Below are 16,036 nucleotides of genomic sequence, written 5' to 3'. Positions count from 1 at the left end.
TGTAGTTGCAGATCAGACGCTCACAACGATCAGGATGAATCTCGGACCGTTCCTCTTTACAAAACTGCTGCAGTTCAGTGAGATTCAGACGGTGTACTTACTTATACCGTCCTGCTCTGTGAATGTTTACATGTTATGGTCAATAAAAATATGATAAATGTTTGGGTGGTGTTAGTTCAAGCAGACACTGTTTAATCATTCCTGTGATTTTAATAAAGATTGTACCACATGGAGTGACCGATTTAGGCAGAAATGTGAGAAATTTCACACGGTGTCACTTTTTCCTTCCACTGTTGCTCTTGGTAGTGGGATAGAGATAACCCTACAGTGTTTCATGAAACGTGACCCAATGGGCCTTTGTCCATCCATTACTTTCGTCGTCCACCTTCTGTTTCTTGCCTTTTGGCTTCTATTATAATAAAATCCTGAATGATACTGCGGCTACTACCAGAGACGGGTAGTACTCAGTTACTTGAGAAACTTTTTGAAGATTTTGTACTTCTCAGAGTAGTGTTATGATACGGTACTTTTTACTTCTACTTAGAGTAAAGTTATTATGAAGTATCTGTTTCATACTTACTTTCTCCACTTTGAGTAAATGCTTAATTGTGATTGATAAAATAGATGTCGTTCGTCTGCTCTCCCTATGCTAATAATAATTTATATATAACTATTTTGATTCATTGTGGAATTAATAGACAAATAAAATCTTTGAATTTGACATGCCTGGAACACCTCCCGCGGGAGGTGTTCCAGGCATGTCCTAGTGGGACAAGGCCTCGTGGAAGACCCAGGACACGGTGGTGGGACTATGTCTCCGAGCTGGCCTGGTGTGGCCTCGGGGTCAGAACAGCTGGAGGAGGTGTGTGTGGATCGGGAAGTTTGGGCATCTCTGCTGAGACTGCTGCCCCCGTGACCCGGCCCCGGATAAAGCAGATGAAAATGGATGGATGGATGGAATTTGAATTAAATTTTCTGGTGCACCTTGATGTTTGGAATTATTTAGTTTTTCCGTATTTTCTGTCATTTTCTTGGAATTTTCTTTGGAAATACCACGATTCCCATAATATTTCATATTTTGCTTCATACAATATATAGCATCATTGAAGTTACTCAGTACTCATTAAGTAACATTTTCTCCAAGTACAATTTTTACTTTTTACTTGAATAATTGTTTGTGTCACTACTTTTTACTTATAGCCACTTGAGCAAAATCCTTTCAAAGCAACGTTACTCTTAGTCGAGTCAATATTTTGGCTACTCTGTTCACCACGTGCAGGTGGGGTTGCCTACTCCTGTCTTCTACTACTGCTACTACTACTACTACTACTACTACTACTACTGCTACTACTACTACTACTACTACTACCAATAATAATAATAATAATAATAATAATGATAATAATGATAATAATAATAATAATAATAATAATAATAATAATAATAATAATAATGATAATGATGATAATAATAATAATAATAATAATAATAATAATATAGCCGATTTATTCTTCATTTATTTTACGTGGTACATGTACTTACCCGAAACAGTAGGGGGAGCTCTAACCCCAAACATGTTTGACAGCAGCGCTAACATTTACACGAAGAAGCCAGTCTCATTTGAAGTAAAAAGCAAATGTCAAATCGGCTGCATAGATGTTGATTTTACCAGATAGTTGGACATTAGATTAGCACATTACATCAAAAAGAAACAGTCCATACGTCCAAGGCTTGTTTCCTGTCGTTTATGAGCGCTCTGGTGCGCAGCGACAGTGAGGAAGAAGCCACTTGCATTGTTTTGATTGGGAAGAGACGCTCACATCATCAAAGGTAACGCTACGTTTTCTGACATTCGGACTTTTCACATTACGCCAAACACAAAATGACACGAAGGCCAAAGCTGACGCCGTTTAAAGTCGCGCGATTGAGCCGAAATCGGGGTTTCCTGCCGTGAACGCTTTGATTGTGTTGACAACATTAGCTTGACCCATAGTTAGCATGAAGCTACGTTAGCATTCACGATGATGCTCCAGACCTGCGCTTATTTCACTGATCCTAATGTCATGTTGCAAAGGCTCATGTTTGAACGGCTTTGTTTTGTTGTAGCGTTCACCTTTTGCTTGATTTATGCGTATTGTGACAGTATAAGCAACCCGCTAGCCTTGGATTAGCATGTTGCAGCTGGCAAGATGCTAATCCAACCAAAAGGCATCTTTTTTTCCCGAGCAGAAATGACACGAATTTTCACGACTCCTCTTATTTATTTATTTTTATTATTATTATTTTTTATGATCTGAATTTTATATTTTGATGCTTAACTCGAGGCAGATTTTTTTTTCCATATATATATATATTTAACCAAACAAAATGCATTGCAGTTTCTTTCATTTCGTCATGCTTACATAGTTAATATTATTATCTCTTGCATTCAAACCTGTATGATCAATATTTGTTCTAAATCTTCTTCCATAATATATAAAACTATGTAAAATGATGATTAGATTCTTGTCATATTTGCTTTTTATCCTGTAGAGGGCGCAGTAACATAATGTTCATGTCGGTCAACCTCTGCCAGTATCACACAGCACTGTGTGTGTGTCTATGGTCAAAAGCTATAGAGTTCGGGAAAGGCCACAGTTACCATGGAGATCCGCCATCTTTGCAGCTGTTAGCATACATTTCCATAGACTAACATTAGCTAAAAACAGTAAAAAAAAATTGAGAAAAAAGCCGTGGAACAGCTCCGTTAGCTGCAGAGTTACTGCTGGTAAATAACACACTGTGGTGTCCAAGTGTTTTAATGTGAACAATAATTCCAGTATTTTAACTTTAAAATCTACATTAGTTTACAATTGCTGCTAATCCCATAATGCTTAGCGATATGACGTCACATTCCCGAACTCTATTGATGGAAATGATTCAAAGTACATAGAGGAAAAAAGTTGTTTTTTTGTAAAGCACATGACAGATTGTTATGAAAACATGAGTGGAATCCGTTGATATTTGCCTTGAAATAATTATACTATCAATGTTGGATCATGGCTATATCCATCTCTTCCTGTTCTTGTTTTAAAATCTCTTCCTGGATACACAGACGCATTGTTTCAAAAGGTTAAGCCAGGGTTCTAGCTTCTCACACAACATTAGTCTTGCTATTTTCATCATCCACCGTTTGTTTTTCTTGTTACACACAGCCTTTCTACGAACGTATAGCTCACCCATGAAGCCGCAATAGCTTTGTTACAGTCTGTTGAATGCTGCATTGACATTCGTGACTGTCATTTACTTGGCTAATCAGGATTTATAACAATTGTGGCGTTTCTATCAGAGGAAACATGACCGTCCAAATCTGGGAGGAGCGCTGGGAAAGTTTGCTCTCTATTGTTCTGACTGAAAATTAGTTACGAAAGTAGTTGATATTAACACTTGTTTATCTATTTTTTCCCACTTTATCAAGGAACTAGAGATTTCTTTTTTTTTTTACTTGAGGTGGTCAGAGCATCATTTTCTTTTATTATATCACAATCATTGTATGGAATATATGTAAAATTACTTTAAAGGCACTTTTTCAGTTAAATTGGAAAGACATTTTGTCCTCTTTTAAAGCAGTACTAAGTAGCTCGTTAACCTTAATAAACTCTTTTCGTAGCCCCTCTGCGGGTAATACAAGTGTTAATGATTGGGGGTCTTTCATCTCCTCCGGTGTCTCTGGACAGAAAACCACACTTCCTGCTTTTTCCTGCTCCGGGTCGGAGGCACCAATACACACTAGGTTAGCGCTAGATCGTCTGCTCCGGAGGGACGGTCTGCTGTTTGTATAGATCTATGAGTTGGTTTGTCTAAAAATACAAATAATCCTAATCCGAACCCTAATCCGTAAGGTTGACCCCTTAACTCCCACCTGAACCGAGCACATTTTCTCCAGTTTGGCTTCACCCCAGTCCAAAAGCTTCTGGAAAAAAGCTGTGAAAATGTGGAAATGTGACAAAAAAAGTGAGTAAACATTGACAAAAAAGTGACGAAAAATTTATGAAAAAGTGGCAAAAATGTCACAAAAATTGGACAAAAAATTGATAAAAAATGGACCAAAAATGTAAAAAATGTGACAAAAAATGATTAAAAATTGATTAAAAATGGACGAAAAATTGACAAAAAAATTTCAAAAATGTGACAAAAAAGTGACAAAAAATTGATTAAAAATTGACGAAAAAATTGACGAAAAAATGACAATAATGTGATAAAAAAAATTACAAAAAAGTTACAAAAATGAGTTGAATACCCAACCAAAAAATGTTGGGAAAAAAATCTGATGACGTGAGGAAAAAGATCCTCTCGGTTCAGGCGGGAGTTAAGAGGTTAACCATTTCCCTGGCCCTAACCTTAATTTGTGTCATGATATCTCACGTTTTCACAGTAGACCGTCCCTCCGGAGCAGACGATCTAGCACTAACCTACACACTAATACGAGCGATCGCGATGTCGTCACATCCGTTGGCCGTGGTCGGCATTTTACATTTTCATATTTGATAAACATTTTATTAAAATTCTATAATCAGCAAAAACAATGTCCATAAACAGTGCATTGCTTCTCTTGCGCTGTAACAGATCTATCATATTATAAAACCGAGTTAGAGGCCTGTATGCATCAGCTGTTGCCGACCATTCACCAAAACATCCGGCGAAAATTGCGGAAGTAAACAATAACAGCGATCGCTCGTATGGAATCACGAAGAAGAAGCTAACGAGCAAAGCTAACTGTGAGCTAGCACCACTTAAACAGTATTTACAGCCAGGTTTGAGTGAAGAAAATTATCTTCATTGTGTAATTGGATGTTCAATATCCCTCTCTCCCTTTGTCTTTTCTGTCAACGTAGTATTTACTTCGATGAGTAAAAAAACGTAACATGCTACGACACCTGCAGTGGCGCTTATGGGCTTTAGGGGCATGAGTTACTTTGTAGTGCTTTAATATATTGCAAACTTAGACATTTTTGGAAAAAAAACAAAAAACACTGTGCATCTAATTCTAAAGCATTTCTTTTTTTTAAATGGGACAGTGCATGTGAATCAACATGAGTCCTCAAGGTCCACATGTACATATGCCAGAGTTAGCCACAAATGGCAATTTTCATCCGTAGTGCCAGGGCAGGTTGCTGTCCACAGACAGATTTGTACACATTTCTTGGACTTGCAGGCTAATTTCCCAGCATTTCTGAGAAAGTGACCGTGAAAAGTGGCCCTTCAAGTTGCGAAATGTGCCTATAAATGCCTGCCTGAAAACAGTCGGGTGCCTACCTATATGTTAGGAAAGTTAGGAATGAGTTTGGACCACACATTTTAATTTAGTGGTCTCCTCTTTCATTGTATGTAATACAAAAATCAGGCATCTTTAATATCGAGTATATTGTTAATGATGAGTAGAAAGTTGCACAAACTACAGGTAAAGAATAATGAACATAATTTCTACTTTCTAATGGTAGAGTGACATGCACTTTGGTAAAGTCCTTTGCTGGCTTGAAATCTAATTTATCGAGACAGTCTAAAGGTATTTGTAAGTGTCGCCTAGTTTGCCCACCCCTATTGTGAGGTGACCTAATAATAAATGTACTAAATGTGTTGGAGCATCTCGGTCACCATGTCCACATAAACCAGACCTGTATTTGCAGATCTTCTTCCTTCTTGCACACTTTCTTGATTATATAACAGCGTTGTATTCCATTCAGCATACAAATACCATTTGACCTCTTTTTCTTTGCTGCAGTTTGGAGTCATGGATGAGCAGACGGCTTCTCCCGGGGCCAATGCCGATAACAACTCTCAGAGAAATGGAGACGAGGTAAAAAAAAAGAAAAAGAGAGAGACATGAAGACGAAAATATCAGATGACACATTTTTCACTTTTTTCCGCTTCTTTGCTCTTCACAAGTGCGTCCCAGCAGTGGAGAGCGATTTCCTAAAATGTCAAAACACTTGCATTTTTCAGAAGCCCCGGCGTGGCAGCTGGACCAAGGGGAGAAAGAGGAAGAAGCCGATGAAGGACAGCAACGCGCCCAAAGCCCCCCTGACCGGATACGTGCGCTTCATGAACGACAGGCGCGAGCAGCTCCGGGCCGAGCGGCCTGACGTGCCCTTCCCAGAGATCACTCGCATGTTAGGCAACGAGTGGAGCAAGCTGCCGCCCGACGAGAAGCAGGTCGGTGTGATTAAAGAGAGCGGAGTTTGGCTTTACTATTACTATTATTGCTCGGATAGCTTTTGGATTTTTTTTTCTGTTTACTGTCAGTTTGGTCAATTTAACAAATCATCCAGAGCCCATTCAAAGTAACTAACATACTTTTAAAACCCATAACAAACCACTTTTTTTTACTTTTACCATTCCTGACTTGTGCCTGAACTTTCCCGCAGCTCATACCGACAACTGAAGGGTTTTGGCACGTATTTTGATAACATTTCTCAGGGTTTTACGCAATAACAAACATGAACACAAAGAAATACTCGTGCATTTACATGTACAAAAGACAGATCAAGCTCACCATTTACTACACATCACATAGTCATAGTTTTCCTCTTCAATTGTGAAACTTCTTGTTCTGTTTTGCCGTGTTGTTTACATAAGACAGGTTAGCGCCAGTTTGGAGCTGATTTTATTCTGAAATTCAAATTTTTTTTTAGGCTGTTTTAGACTTTAGTTGTAAAACATATTTTTAAATGAATATTGGAACGATGAACAATCTGCCTTACAATTGTGAACACATTTTCAAACTCCAAAAATACCTGAAATTAGGATGTGAAAATTCTTAGCCATTTAATATCTGTTTTTTTGTTTGTTTGATTATAGCGTTTTGAAACATGTTCCATCAACAAAATTACTCCATTTCAAACAGTGTGTCTTGTTGGGATGCACCGATACCGATACCACATGCTTGTACTCATACTCGTACTCATTCATGAGGTCCCGATACCAGAAACCGATACCTCTCAACTGAGGAGAGAAGAAGCAACAAACTGCAGAATTGTTTAGTGTAAATCCAATAATCCACATAGAGCTGACTTTATTACTCTAAACCAGAGTCTGAGCTGGATTTAACCAGAGCTTAATGTTGTTAGTGCTGCAGCGTCTGCAGTGTTTACAACATACAGGCTAACGATGCTAACTCGCGGCTAACAGTTTAGGCCATTCTGACGCCGTTTTAAGCCCAGGGGTTTATTCATCTGAAAAACTAACCCAGCGACTAAAAAGTCCTCAGAAAATCCAAATTAAAGACATACAGCATGTTTATATTGAGGGAAAATGAGCTGCAGCAGAACAATGAAAACGCTGTAGCTTCTCGCTAAGTTACTACAAACACACGAGAAAATCTACAGGAGCTGAAGTAAAGACGAAAAGAGACCATTTAAGTAACATCTCAATACTATTGTTAAATAAAAACACATAAATGAATAAAGCTCAGGCATTGGGAGCTTTAGGACATGGGCTTTTCTGTCTATGATGGACAGAGACATAAAAATAAAAAATTATATTGAATAAAAATAAATAATAAATGGCATCAGCACAATTCTAATATAACTGCTCTGAAATGTGTCGCCTACTTTACTTAAGGAAATGTACATGAGTAAATTAACTAATTACAAACCAATCTGCTGTGAAAAAAGTAAGAATGTTGAAGAAAATGCCTTGTACTCGTATCGGTATTCGGTATCGGCGAGTACTTAAATCAAAGGACTCGTACTCGTATCGGTTTTAGAAAAAGCAGTATCGGTGCCTCCCTAGTGTCTTGCACCGTTTTCAACAAGTAAATTTCATGAACATATCATACGGAGACGTGGGTGGAGGTGAAGCACGTGGGATCTGAGCGTGTCGGCGCCTGCCAGACCCTCCTGAGTGAAGAGCAGAGGTGCGATGCACAGTCTAACATGTCGTTGTGTGTTTTGTCTTTGGACAGCGGTACCTGGATGAGGCAGAGAAGGACAAAGAGCGTTACATGCGGGAGCTGGAGAAGTACCAGAAGACTGAAGCCTACAAACATTTCACCAGGAAAGTCCAAGAGAAGCAGAAGGGCAAGCGACACAGGGGAGGTGAGACTGAAGAAAGATCTCGTCGTGTCGTGCAAAGCTATTAATGTGCGATCATTTTGTTTCATCTTCCCAGAGGTCGGACACCAGGCAGCTAACGAGGCTCTTCACGAGGTTTGTACTTTACTGTTCTATGTCTCGTGTCAAAGTCATTGTTTAAAATGTGTTCACTCACAAGGACCACAACCTCAAAATGAAAACAAGCAAAGATGACGACTGAGGTTGATTTTTGAGCCATTTTGGGGCTTCCGAGGAGACGACGAGCTCTCTGGCTTTTAGAAAGAACAAAAAAAATGTGAATTATGGGTGGTAGGGAGGGGCGGGACCTTGAAGGATTTATCGGACAGAAACCAGAGAGGGGGTACATGAGGTGGGGTCCTGCTCCCGAACTTAAAGGAACTATACAGAGTTTAAAAATGCTAAAATTAAGTCTTTTCCTCCCCCTACATGTTTCAACAATGTCCTAAGGCAGTGGTTCTCAACCTGGGGGTCGTGAGACAAATTTGGGGGGTCGCCAGATCATTTAGATAAAATAGCCATATTTTCCTTAGCATATAATCTGATATTTTGTTGTAGCATGTGTTTGCTATTTTACCAGAGTGACATTATTTGTTTGTAGTTTGATGAATTTCATTTTAGCCATTTTTTTTTCTCAACCCCTTAACTCCCACCTGAACCGAGCACATTTTCTCCAGTTTGGCTTTACCCCAATCCAAAAGCTTCTGGAAAAAAGCAGCAAAACTGAGTCGAAAACAATGATGGAAATGTGACAAAAAAGTGAGAAAACATTGATGAAAAAGTGGCAAAAATGTCACAAGAAATTGACAAAAAAATGACAAAAATGTGAGAAAATGTGACAAAAAATGTCAAAAAAATGACAGAATGTTACAAAAACATTACAAAAATGTGATAAAAATTTGACAATAAAATTACAAAAAAATGACAAAAATCGGACGAAAAATGACAAAAAAATTACAAAAAGTTCCTCTCGGTTCAGGCGGGAGTTAAGAGGTTAAGAATTATGTTGGCTACTATTTCTATTTCTCACGGTGTGACCCGAGCGGGGGTCACGAATCCCTTTTACTGTTAAAATGGGGGTCGCGGCTCCAAAAGGTTGAGAACCACTGTCCTAAATTGTAGAATGAGCCCAGACCTACGCAGACACGGGGAGAACATGCAAACTCCACACAGAAGAGCCCCGTCCAGGCGGGAGTCGAACCCGGTCCTTCTAGCTGTGAAGCACGAGCGCTAATCGTTGTGCTACTGTGCCGCCCATTAACTACTTTTACTGCATAAATTTAAATAAAAATACCAAATTTCTAGACAAAATCTCATTCAGCTCTAGTTTTTGGTGAAACGCTCCACAATATTTTTGCAGAAAAGTTTCCCGTTTCCCCATGCTGCCACGTTCTTCACAAGGATGACCTCATAAGCACTTTTCACAGTTTGCAGGGTCACTGTCACAGAAATACTAACTAGCCTGCGAGTTAACAAAATCGATGGGAATGCTTTATAATTAGGTGCACAGTGTTATTTTCTACACAGTTTACCATAGACTGAAGGTGGACAGATCAAATTTTGTTCTACTAAAAATCAGGTTTAGGGCCTTTAAGCTGACATTTTATACAAATAGTGCTTACGTGATTGTTTATCCACTGCGACTGCAAAATAGTGTAGTGATCAACTGATGAAGAAGAAGAAAATGAACAATGATTGAGTAAAAAAAAAAAGCAGTACTAGAATTTCCCTCGCACTAAAAGGAAAGGATTTCTTAAAACGCTTTTTCTTTGGCTCCACGATGAACTTTGTGTCAGTCCTTGGTTCATAAATATTTCACTTTGGTTCTGTCTCCTCGTAAGTTTGCCACCCAAAAGTTCCAGTTCACTTTCCTCCTGCTGAAAGTGCCAATGTTTTCCCCCTCAAAGCCACCGAGCCAAATGATCCTTCTTCCCCGAACGTTATTATGACAAGAAATGAGGACGGATGATGCTTTCCTCGCGGGAGGCAATACACAAGCCAGGCGCTGTTGTCGTAGCCATTTTTTACAGCAAATACATTGTGAGCCATCGCGTCGCCTTCTTTGATGTCTCGGCCGGGCAGATGATGAAATTACCCCGTGCCTCCTCATTTTTTAAAAGCTTTATCTGGATTTCCCCCGTGGCCAGGTGTAAAACCCATTACCCGCCCACGACGAGGGAGCGAGATGAACGGCCGGGGCTCGCCGTCAGTCAGGCGGCGCGGCACAATATTTGAGCAGAGCCACAGGGGAGCACGCGCTGGTTTGCTGGTTCGGTGCCGGCCCCAAGCCTAGTTAAATGAGGAATAGAGTTGCGATTTGAGCACGAGTAAACTTTAAGGCTAAGGACAGCAGAAGTTGGCAGCCGTTTGTCCAGAACGATGTGAAACCAGCGATGTGATGCCAGTTTGTGCGATGTGGCTCATGACGAAGCACCGAGCCTGTTGTAGAGCAGATACAGAAGATTTATTACAATCTTTGCGCAAATTAGCCATCTCCGTTTGTCATTATTTCCAATTAGAAGCATAAAGTAGATAAGAGAGAGTTTAAAAATCCAATAGATACAGGCGGCATTGCTTCATACAAGGGGGCGTGGTCTCGTAGAGGGGGGAGGAGGTATGGGAAACACAATTTTTCATTCTTTTTAGCAATTTTCTGGCAGGATATAAACTTATTTATCGCACACAAATACAGTAAAGTCCAAATCGGGCCCATATGGATGTTTTCTTCACAGCAGATTGTTCAGTAGAAGCAAAAAAAAACGTCAGTCATCGCTAGGGTTAGCATATAGCATGATGCCTCATGTTGGCATTCACCGTTATTTATGTCATTATGGGCTGTTGAACTACTTTCCTCTCCATGTGTTTGTATCTTTGTGGGTTAGAAAACTATATTCATAATCATAATTGTTCAAGTAGCACATGTGTTAAAGCATAAGATACAAGTTTCTAAGTATCACCAGCCTTAGAGCAAATTGAATCAGAAATGAACCAATTCTGGTTCAAGGATCAAAAATGTATATTGTTTCCTAACTGGGTGTAAGCCATGTCTAAACCAGAGAATGTTTTTTTACTTAAATGCAACTAAAAAATCTGATATAAGGAGAGGCTGTAGACTAGAGAATTAGGGAACGCAATTTGAGCTGTAAAGATGAGAAATAAATGTGTTGCAAGTGGCATTTATGGATAAAAACGGCCACAATTGCTTATATTTTCAACAACAAAATCTGAATAATAGATAGAGCAAGGTTTAAATGTATGACTTTATTTTGTTGAGGTTACAAACGATTTACCAAAGGGAATTCAATATGATGTGATGATCAATAAATAGTCCTTCAAAATCTTGTTGAGTACAAGATTGAAAAGTTTCTTCTAAAGTGGAGCTGTTGTTGCCTCAGTGTAAAGAAAACCTCGGGTCCGAAAGGCGTGACGTCAATGCAGGCACCTGTGTATTTTCCCGTCTTTAGCTGCAGCTACAACCATGGCTATGGCCGTCTCCCAGAAGTGAAATCGGTGTATTTGGATCACAGCGTCATCTCGGTCGCCTTTCGTGCTACAAGTGGAAACCAAATCTGGCAACATTTGTGAATCAATATGCGTGGGGAAAACTGGTCCGTGCGGCTCAAGGTTTTAGTTATTTTCCAGAAATCTCAGCAGGCAAAACATCATCAATTAAGCGAAGCAGAGGTTGCGAGTTTTCACTGCAAAAAGTCAATATCAAGCATTGGCTTAAATGACTTGAATTGAGGAAATGTTTCTTGTTTTGAGCGGTTTTCACTCATTTAGACACTTTTCCTGATCGGACCAAGTTTGCTTTGCTTGTTTGAGGACATTTCAGACCAGTTCTAGGGTAAATCTCGCTTAAAATAAGAAAGTAAAATTGCCAATGAGATAAGACCAATTTTCTTACCCCATTGGCAAAGAAAATGACCTGAAATAAGGACGAAATGTATCGAAATGAGTCAGAAACATCTCAGAACAAGTGAAATAATCTAGGACAAATTCCCAAGAACTTCTTAACTAGTCAAAACAACTAACATTTAGATTATTTTGCTCAAATTGAGATGTTTCTACTGATCTAGTTAAATACTTTTTGCAGCGTTGTTGTTGTTTTTGTTTTTTTTAACTCTGACATTAAAGCTAAGATGTTAAGCAAGAAAACTGGCTAAAAATCTCAAAATGAAGAAAGTCTAAAGTTGCAGATGATCCTGAGTGCCACCTGGTGAACCCCAAGTACCACCTTGTTTTCGTGTGAGGTCCTTTCTACATACTGCTGTTTTATTTCAACAGAAGGAAGAATGTAAGGACAGGACTGTGTTTGACATCCCCATCTTCACGGAGGAGTTCCTCAACCACAGCAAAGGTAAAGAGTGCCATTATTTTTAAACCTCCATTTGTCCAAGAGCTCTTCAAAACACTCTGAGGAATCTGTCCGACGCCACTTTGCTTTTCCCAGAATAGTTGAAACATGTCCTTCTCCCCGTGTTTAGCCCGGGAGGCCGAGCTGAGGCAGTTGCGTAAGACCAACATGGAGTACGAGGAGCGGAACGCGGCGCTGCAGAAGCACGTGGAGAGCATGAGGGGCGCTGTGGAGCGGCTGGAGGGGGACGTGATGCAGGAGAGGGGGAGAAACGGTCTCCTGCAGCAGCATCTGGAGACACTGAGACAGGCGCTGGCGTCCAGCTTCTCCTCTGTGCCACTGCCAGGTCAGCGCCAGTCACGCTTTTGCTACTTTGCCTGTCAAACTTGTTAAATGGGAGGCACAGTGATTTATTCCAGGTTTTTGGTGAGCATTTCAGACACATCTTGAGCACTATCTTACATTTTGTTAGTTAGAAAAGGCTATAGTTATGTAAAAAGTCTCACTTTGCTTTACTTAAAGGGGGGGGTATTATGCAAAATGGACTTTTTCAAGCTTTCCATCATGTTATTATGTCACTCCCTCATTAAAAACATGCCTGAAGTGTTGCCTTGGCACATTCACGTATTTCTGAGTAACCTGTAAAAACTCTGACGGCGGCCATTTTAGGGATAGGTTTGCCTGAGTCCTCCTAGGAACGCCCCCACCTCCTGGAGACGCCTCCGAGCTTTCGTCACCAGCCGAGTAACCGACCACTGCTCCTCAGCAGAACCCCCTCCCCACTGATGCCACAGACAGCGTGTGGAGGGGGCGTGTCTAAAGGCTCAGAGGTTCTTAAAGAGACAGAGGCCTATTTCAAGACATTCACTACAGCCATTTTGAGAGAGACATTTTATACAAGGCAGTTATTCTAATTTACTGCATTTACAGACCAACAGAAGGTTTGTCATCATTGTAGTGTGATATAGACTGGTGCTATGGGACTGACAAAAGCACAATACCCCCTCTTTAATGTGGAACTAAACCTGTAATATTGCCCACATTCACCGTCCAAAACCGGCTGCTAAAGTGGTTGATCAGAGCACTGTGGGGGCTACGGCTGAAACAAGTCATCGTTTAATCGACAACTAATCAATTATTGAAATAGTCGACAACTATTTTAGTAATCGTTTTAATCGCTAGTAAACGCAGACTCAAATGGAGCAAAAATGACATGAAAATTTTGTATTTTTATTGTAAAAACGCTAATTAACACTAAGGGCTTCTTACAAAGATTCACTTTAAGGGGACTATACAGAGTTTAAATGTTTAAATGAAGCATTTTCCTCCCCCTACATGTTCCTCCATGTCTTCATGTGTAGAATGAGCTCAGACCTGTTCACCACAACTGCCTCTAAAATCCTGCACTGTCACTCACAAAGGTGTTCATTTCGGATCCAAAGTGCCGTCATGCACGAGCTTAATATAGAAGCTGCAGTTACACGTATGACCTGAGGTGGCAGTCATGAGTATAAAATGGCTAACTTGCATCTAGCCCCTTTAAGTTTTCTTCTGTTTTTTTTTTAAGTCTTATTTTATTTTCATTCACAACCACAAACTGGACAGGAAGTACTCGTTACCGTACTCACAGGAAGTTAGTCAAAAGCATTCCGTCCACAGAGCCTATTTTCAGTAAACTATTAAAAAGGTGATGCTCTGTCTTGTAGGAAGTGGAGAGACCCCGACTGTTGAATCCATCGACTCGTACATGAAGAAACTGCACAGCATCATCTTGAGCAGCCCACAGGACCACGAGAACCTCATCAACACAGTCCGAGACGTGGTCAACCGCCTGGACAGGTGAGCCCACTCATGGAGACATCCAGTGTGACGTCATTTTAGTTTGGAACTGTTCAATGAACCTCCAAATGCAGGATATTAGTGTCAGTTTTCATTTCTTTAAATATGTACAGTGTCTTTCCTTTCTTTTCCTTCCAGATAATTCAACACTAACAACACGGTTCACCATTTACAACATTGGCCCTGTCTCACTAAAACCCACACTTTTCATCTCAGTCGAGCCCGTCTTTTATTGTTCTGTGAGTTTTACGTAGATGAAGGTGACTTTGCATTATCTTATTTATTTTGTACCGTTTTTTACGCTGTTTGCCGTCGTTGTGCTCGAGTGCTGAAATGCACAGGTGACTTCATGGTTTTGTTGTAAACGCCTTCATGATGTTTTCTGAACTGTTACGACGTGTCAAAGTGTTTGTGTCTGCCGTGTGCGAGGAACATGTTTGACAGTTTGTGCCTCAGTGTCTGTGAGGACGTTTTTGTGTTCAATAAACAAGTTTGCCACATCGTTTTTCCATTTGAAATTGTCTTTTATTTGTCATCTTTCAAGGTTTTCCCAGGATGTGTTTGTTGTGAAAATGACATTGATTTGTCTTTTAGAAAGAATATACACACGATCCCCCACCAGATGCTGCCAAAACTCTGTGGAAGTTTCTGAAATATTTTCCTCCCCTCAGTAGCACATTCGCAGCATCCACATTTGTCACAGGGTTGAGTTTATATCAGACAGCAGTGACCCGGACTGGTAACATTTAGAGTATTTTCCTCTGCCAGGACACGGTGCTACTTCCTGGTTAAGAATCACTCATAATCACTGTGAATTACTATTTATTTTGTTCTCTATTTTTGTTTTCGGTTCTTTTGACTAAAATGTAATTTAATTTTAGTCAAGATTTAGTCAAAAAAAAATCTTTTAAATGTTAGTCTAGTTTTAGTCGACTAAAATTAAGACTAATTTAGTCGACTTATATTTATAATATTCATTATAATCACATTTAATCCAGGTCCTCGATTTAATGGAGCTGCTCCACATGAACAAAGCTCAGACCTGTTCATTTGGCAGTGAATTTACATGATCTGAGGCTCTTTCAGACGATCAGTAGAAGTTTGGATGATTTCAGTCTCTCCTTTTCATTTTTATTTAGTCTTATTTTAGTCGACTAAAACATCTGGACATTTTAGTCATAGTTTTAGTCTCATGAGAAACTTTTCATTTAGTTTTAGTCCAATTTTAGTCGTCAAAAATATCACTTTGACTAAAATTAAGACTAAATATTTTAGTTGATGAAATTAACACTGGTGCAATGAGATCTTTTTTGTTAATTTAAGGCGAGACACTGCAGGTGAATGGGGAAAAAATGTATATTTACAGATATCAATTAAAAACTTGCTGTCAATCACTGGCATAAATGTGAGAAAAAAATACATGGCAAGTTTTCTGTCATTTTATCTTTTCATAAGAACAAGGTGTTTTATGCCTAAAAATGCCCCAAATTTTCCATCTTTTCTGCGACAAAATCTGAATAATGGATAGAGCTACATTCAAATTTATGGTTTAATTTAATTTATGAATGAGCTACCGAGACTTTCTCAGAGGGGATTTTGGATTTCTTGTTTAGTTTTAAAATAAGCTGTTTTTTAGTGGAAAAATGTGTAAAAATTTAATTTCCGCCTTATTTTTTGACATTCAAAACTCAATAAATGGGGCTTAAGGGATTAAATAATAAAAAAACCCTCTGAAAAAATCTTCCAAATA

At 39.4% G+C, this 16,036-nt stretch overlaps 1 protein-coding gene across 2 annotated transcripts; it reads left to right on the top strand.

Annotated features, from left to right (window-relative positions):
- Positions 1-1,751: 1,751 nt before the first annotated feature.
- hmg20a (high mobility group 20A) lies at positions 1,752-14,641 on the top strand (the record flags this gene model as incomplete). 2 transcript variants are annotated; one of them, XM_079567413.1, is made up of 9 exons in its annotated part: positions 1,752-1,830; positions 5,762-5,836; positions 5,983-6,192; positions 7,943-8,075; positions 8,149-8,186; positions 12,378-12,450; positions 12,578-12,793; positions 14,154-14,286; positions 14,425-14,641. In XM_079567413.1, exons 2-9 carry the CDS (start codon positions 5,771-5,773, stop codon positions 14,426-14,428), a joined length of 873 nt encoding a protein of 290 aa, XP_079423539.1. In that variant the 5' UTR covers positions 1,752-1,830; positions 5,762-5,770. The 2 variants fall into 2 exon arrangements, with proteins under 2 accessions (XP_079423539.1, XP_079423540.1); XM_079567414.1 differs by lacking the exon at positions 14,425-14,641 and having other exon boundaries at positions 14,154-14,290.
- Positions 14,642-16,036: the final 1,395 nt, after the last annotated feature.

This window comes from Gobius niger (assembly GCF_951799975.1).
Source record: "Gobius niger genome assembly, chromosome: 12".
Lineage (NCBI taxonomy): Eukaryota > Metazoa > Chordata > Actinopteri > Gobiiformes > Gobiidae > Gobius > Gobius niger.
This window is presented reverse-complemented; position numbering and strand designations above follow the sequence as displayed.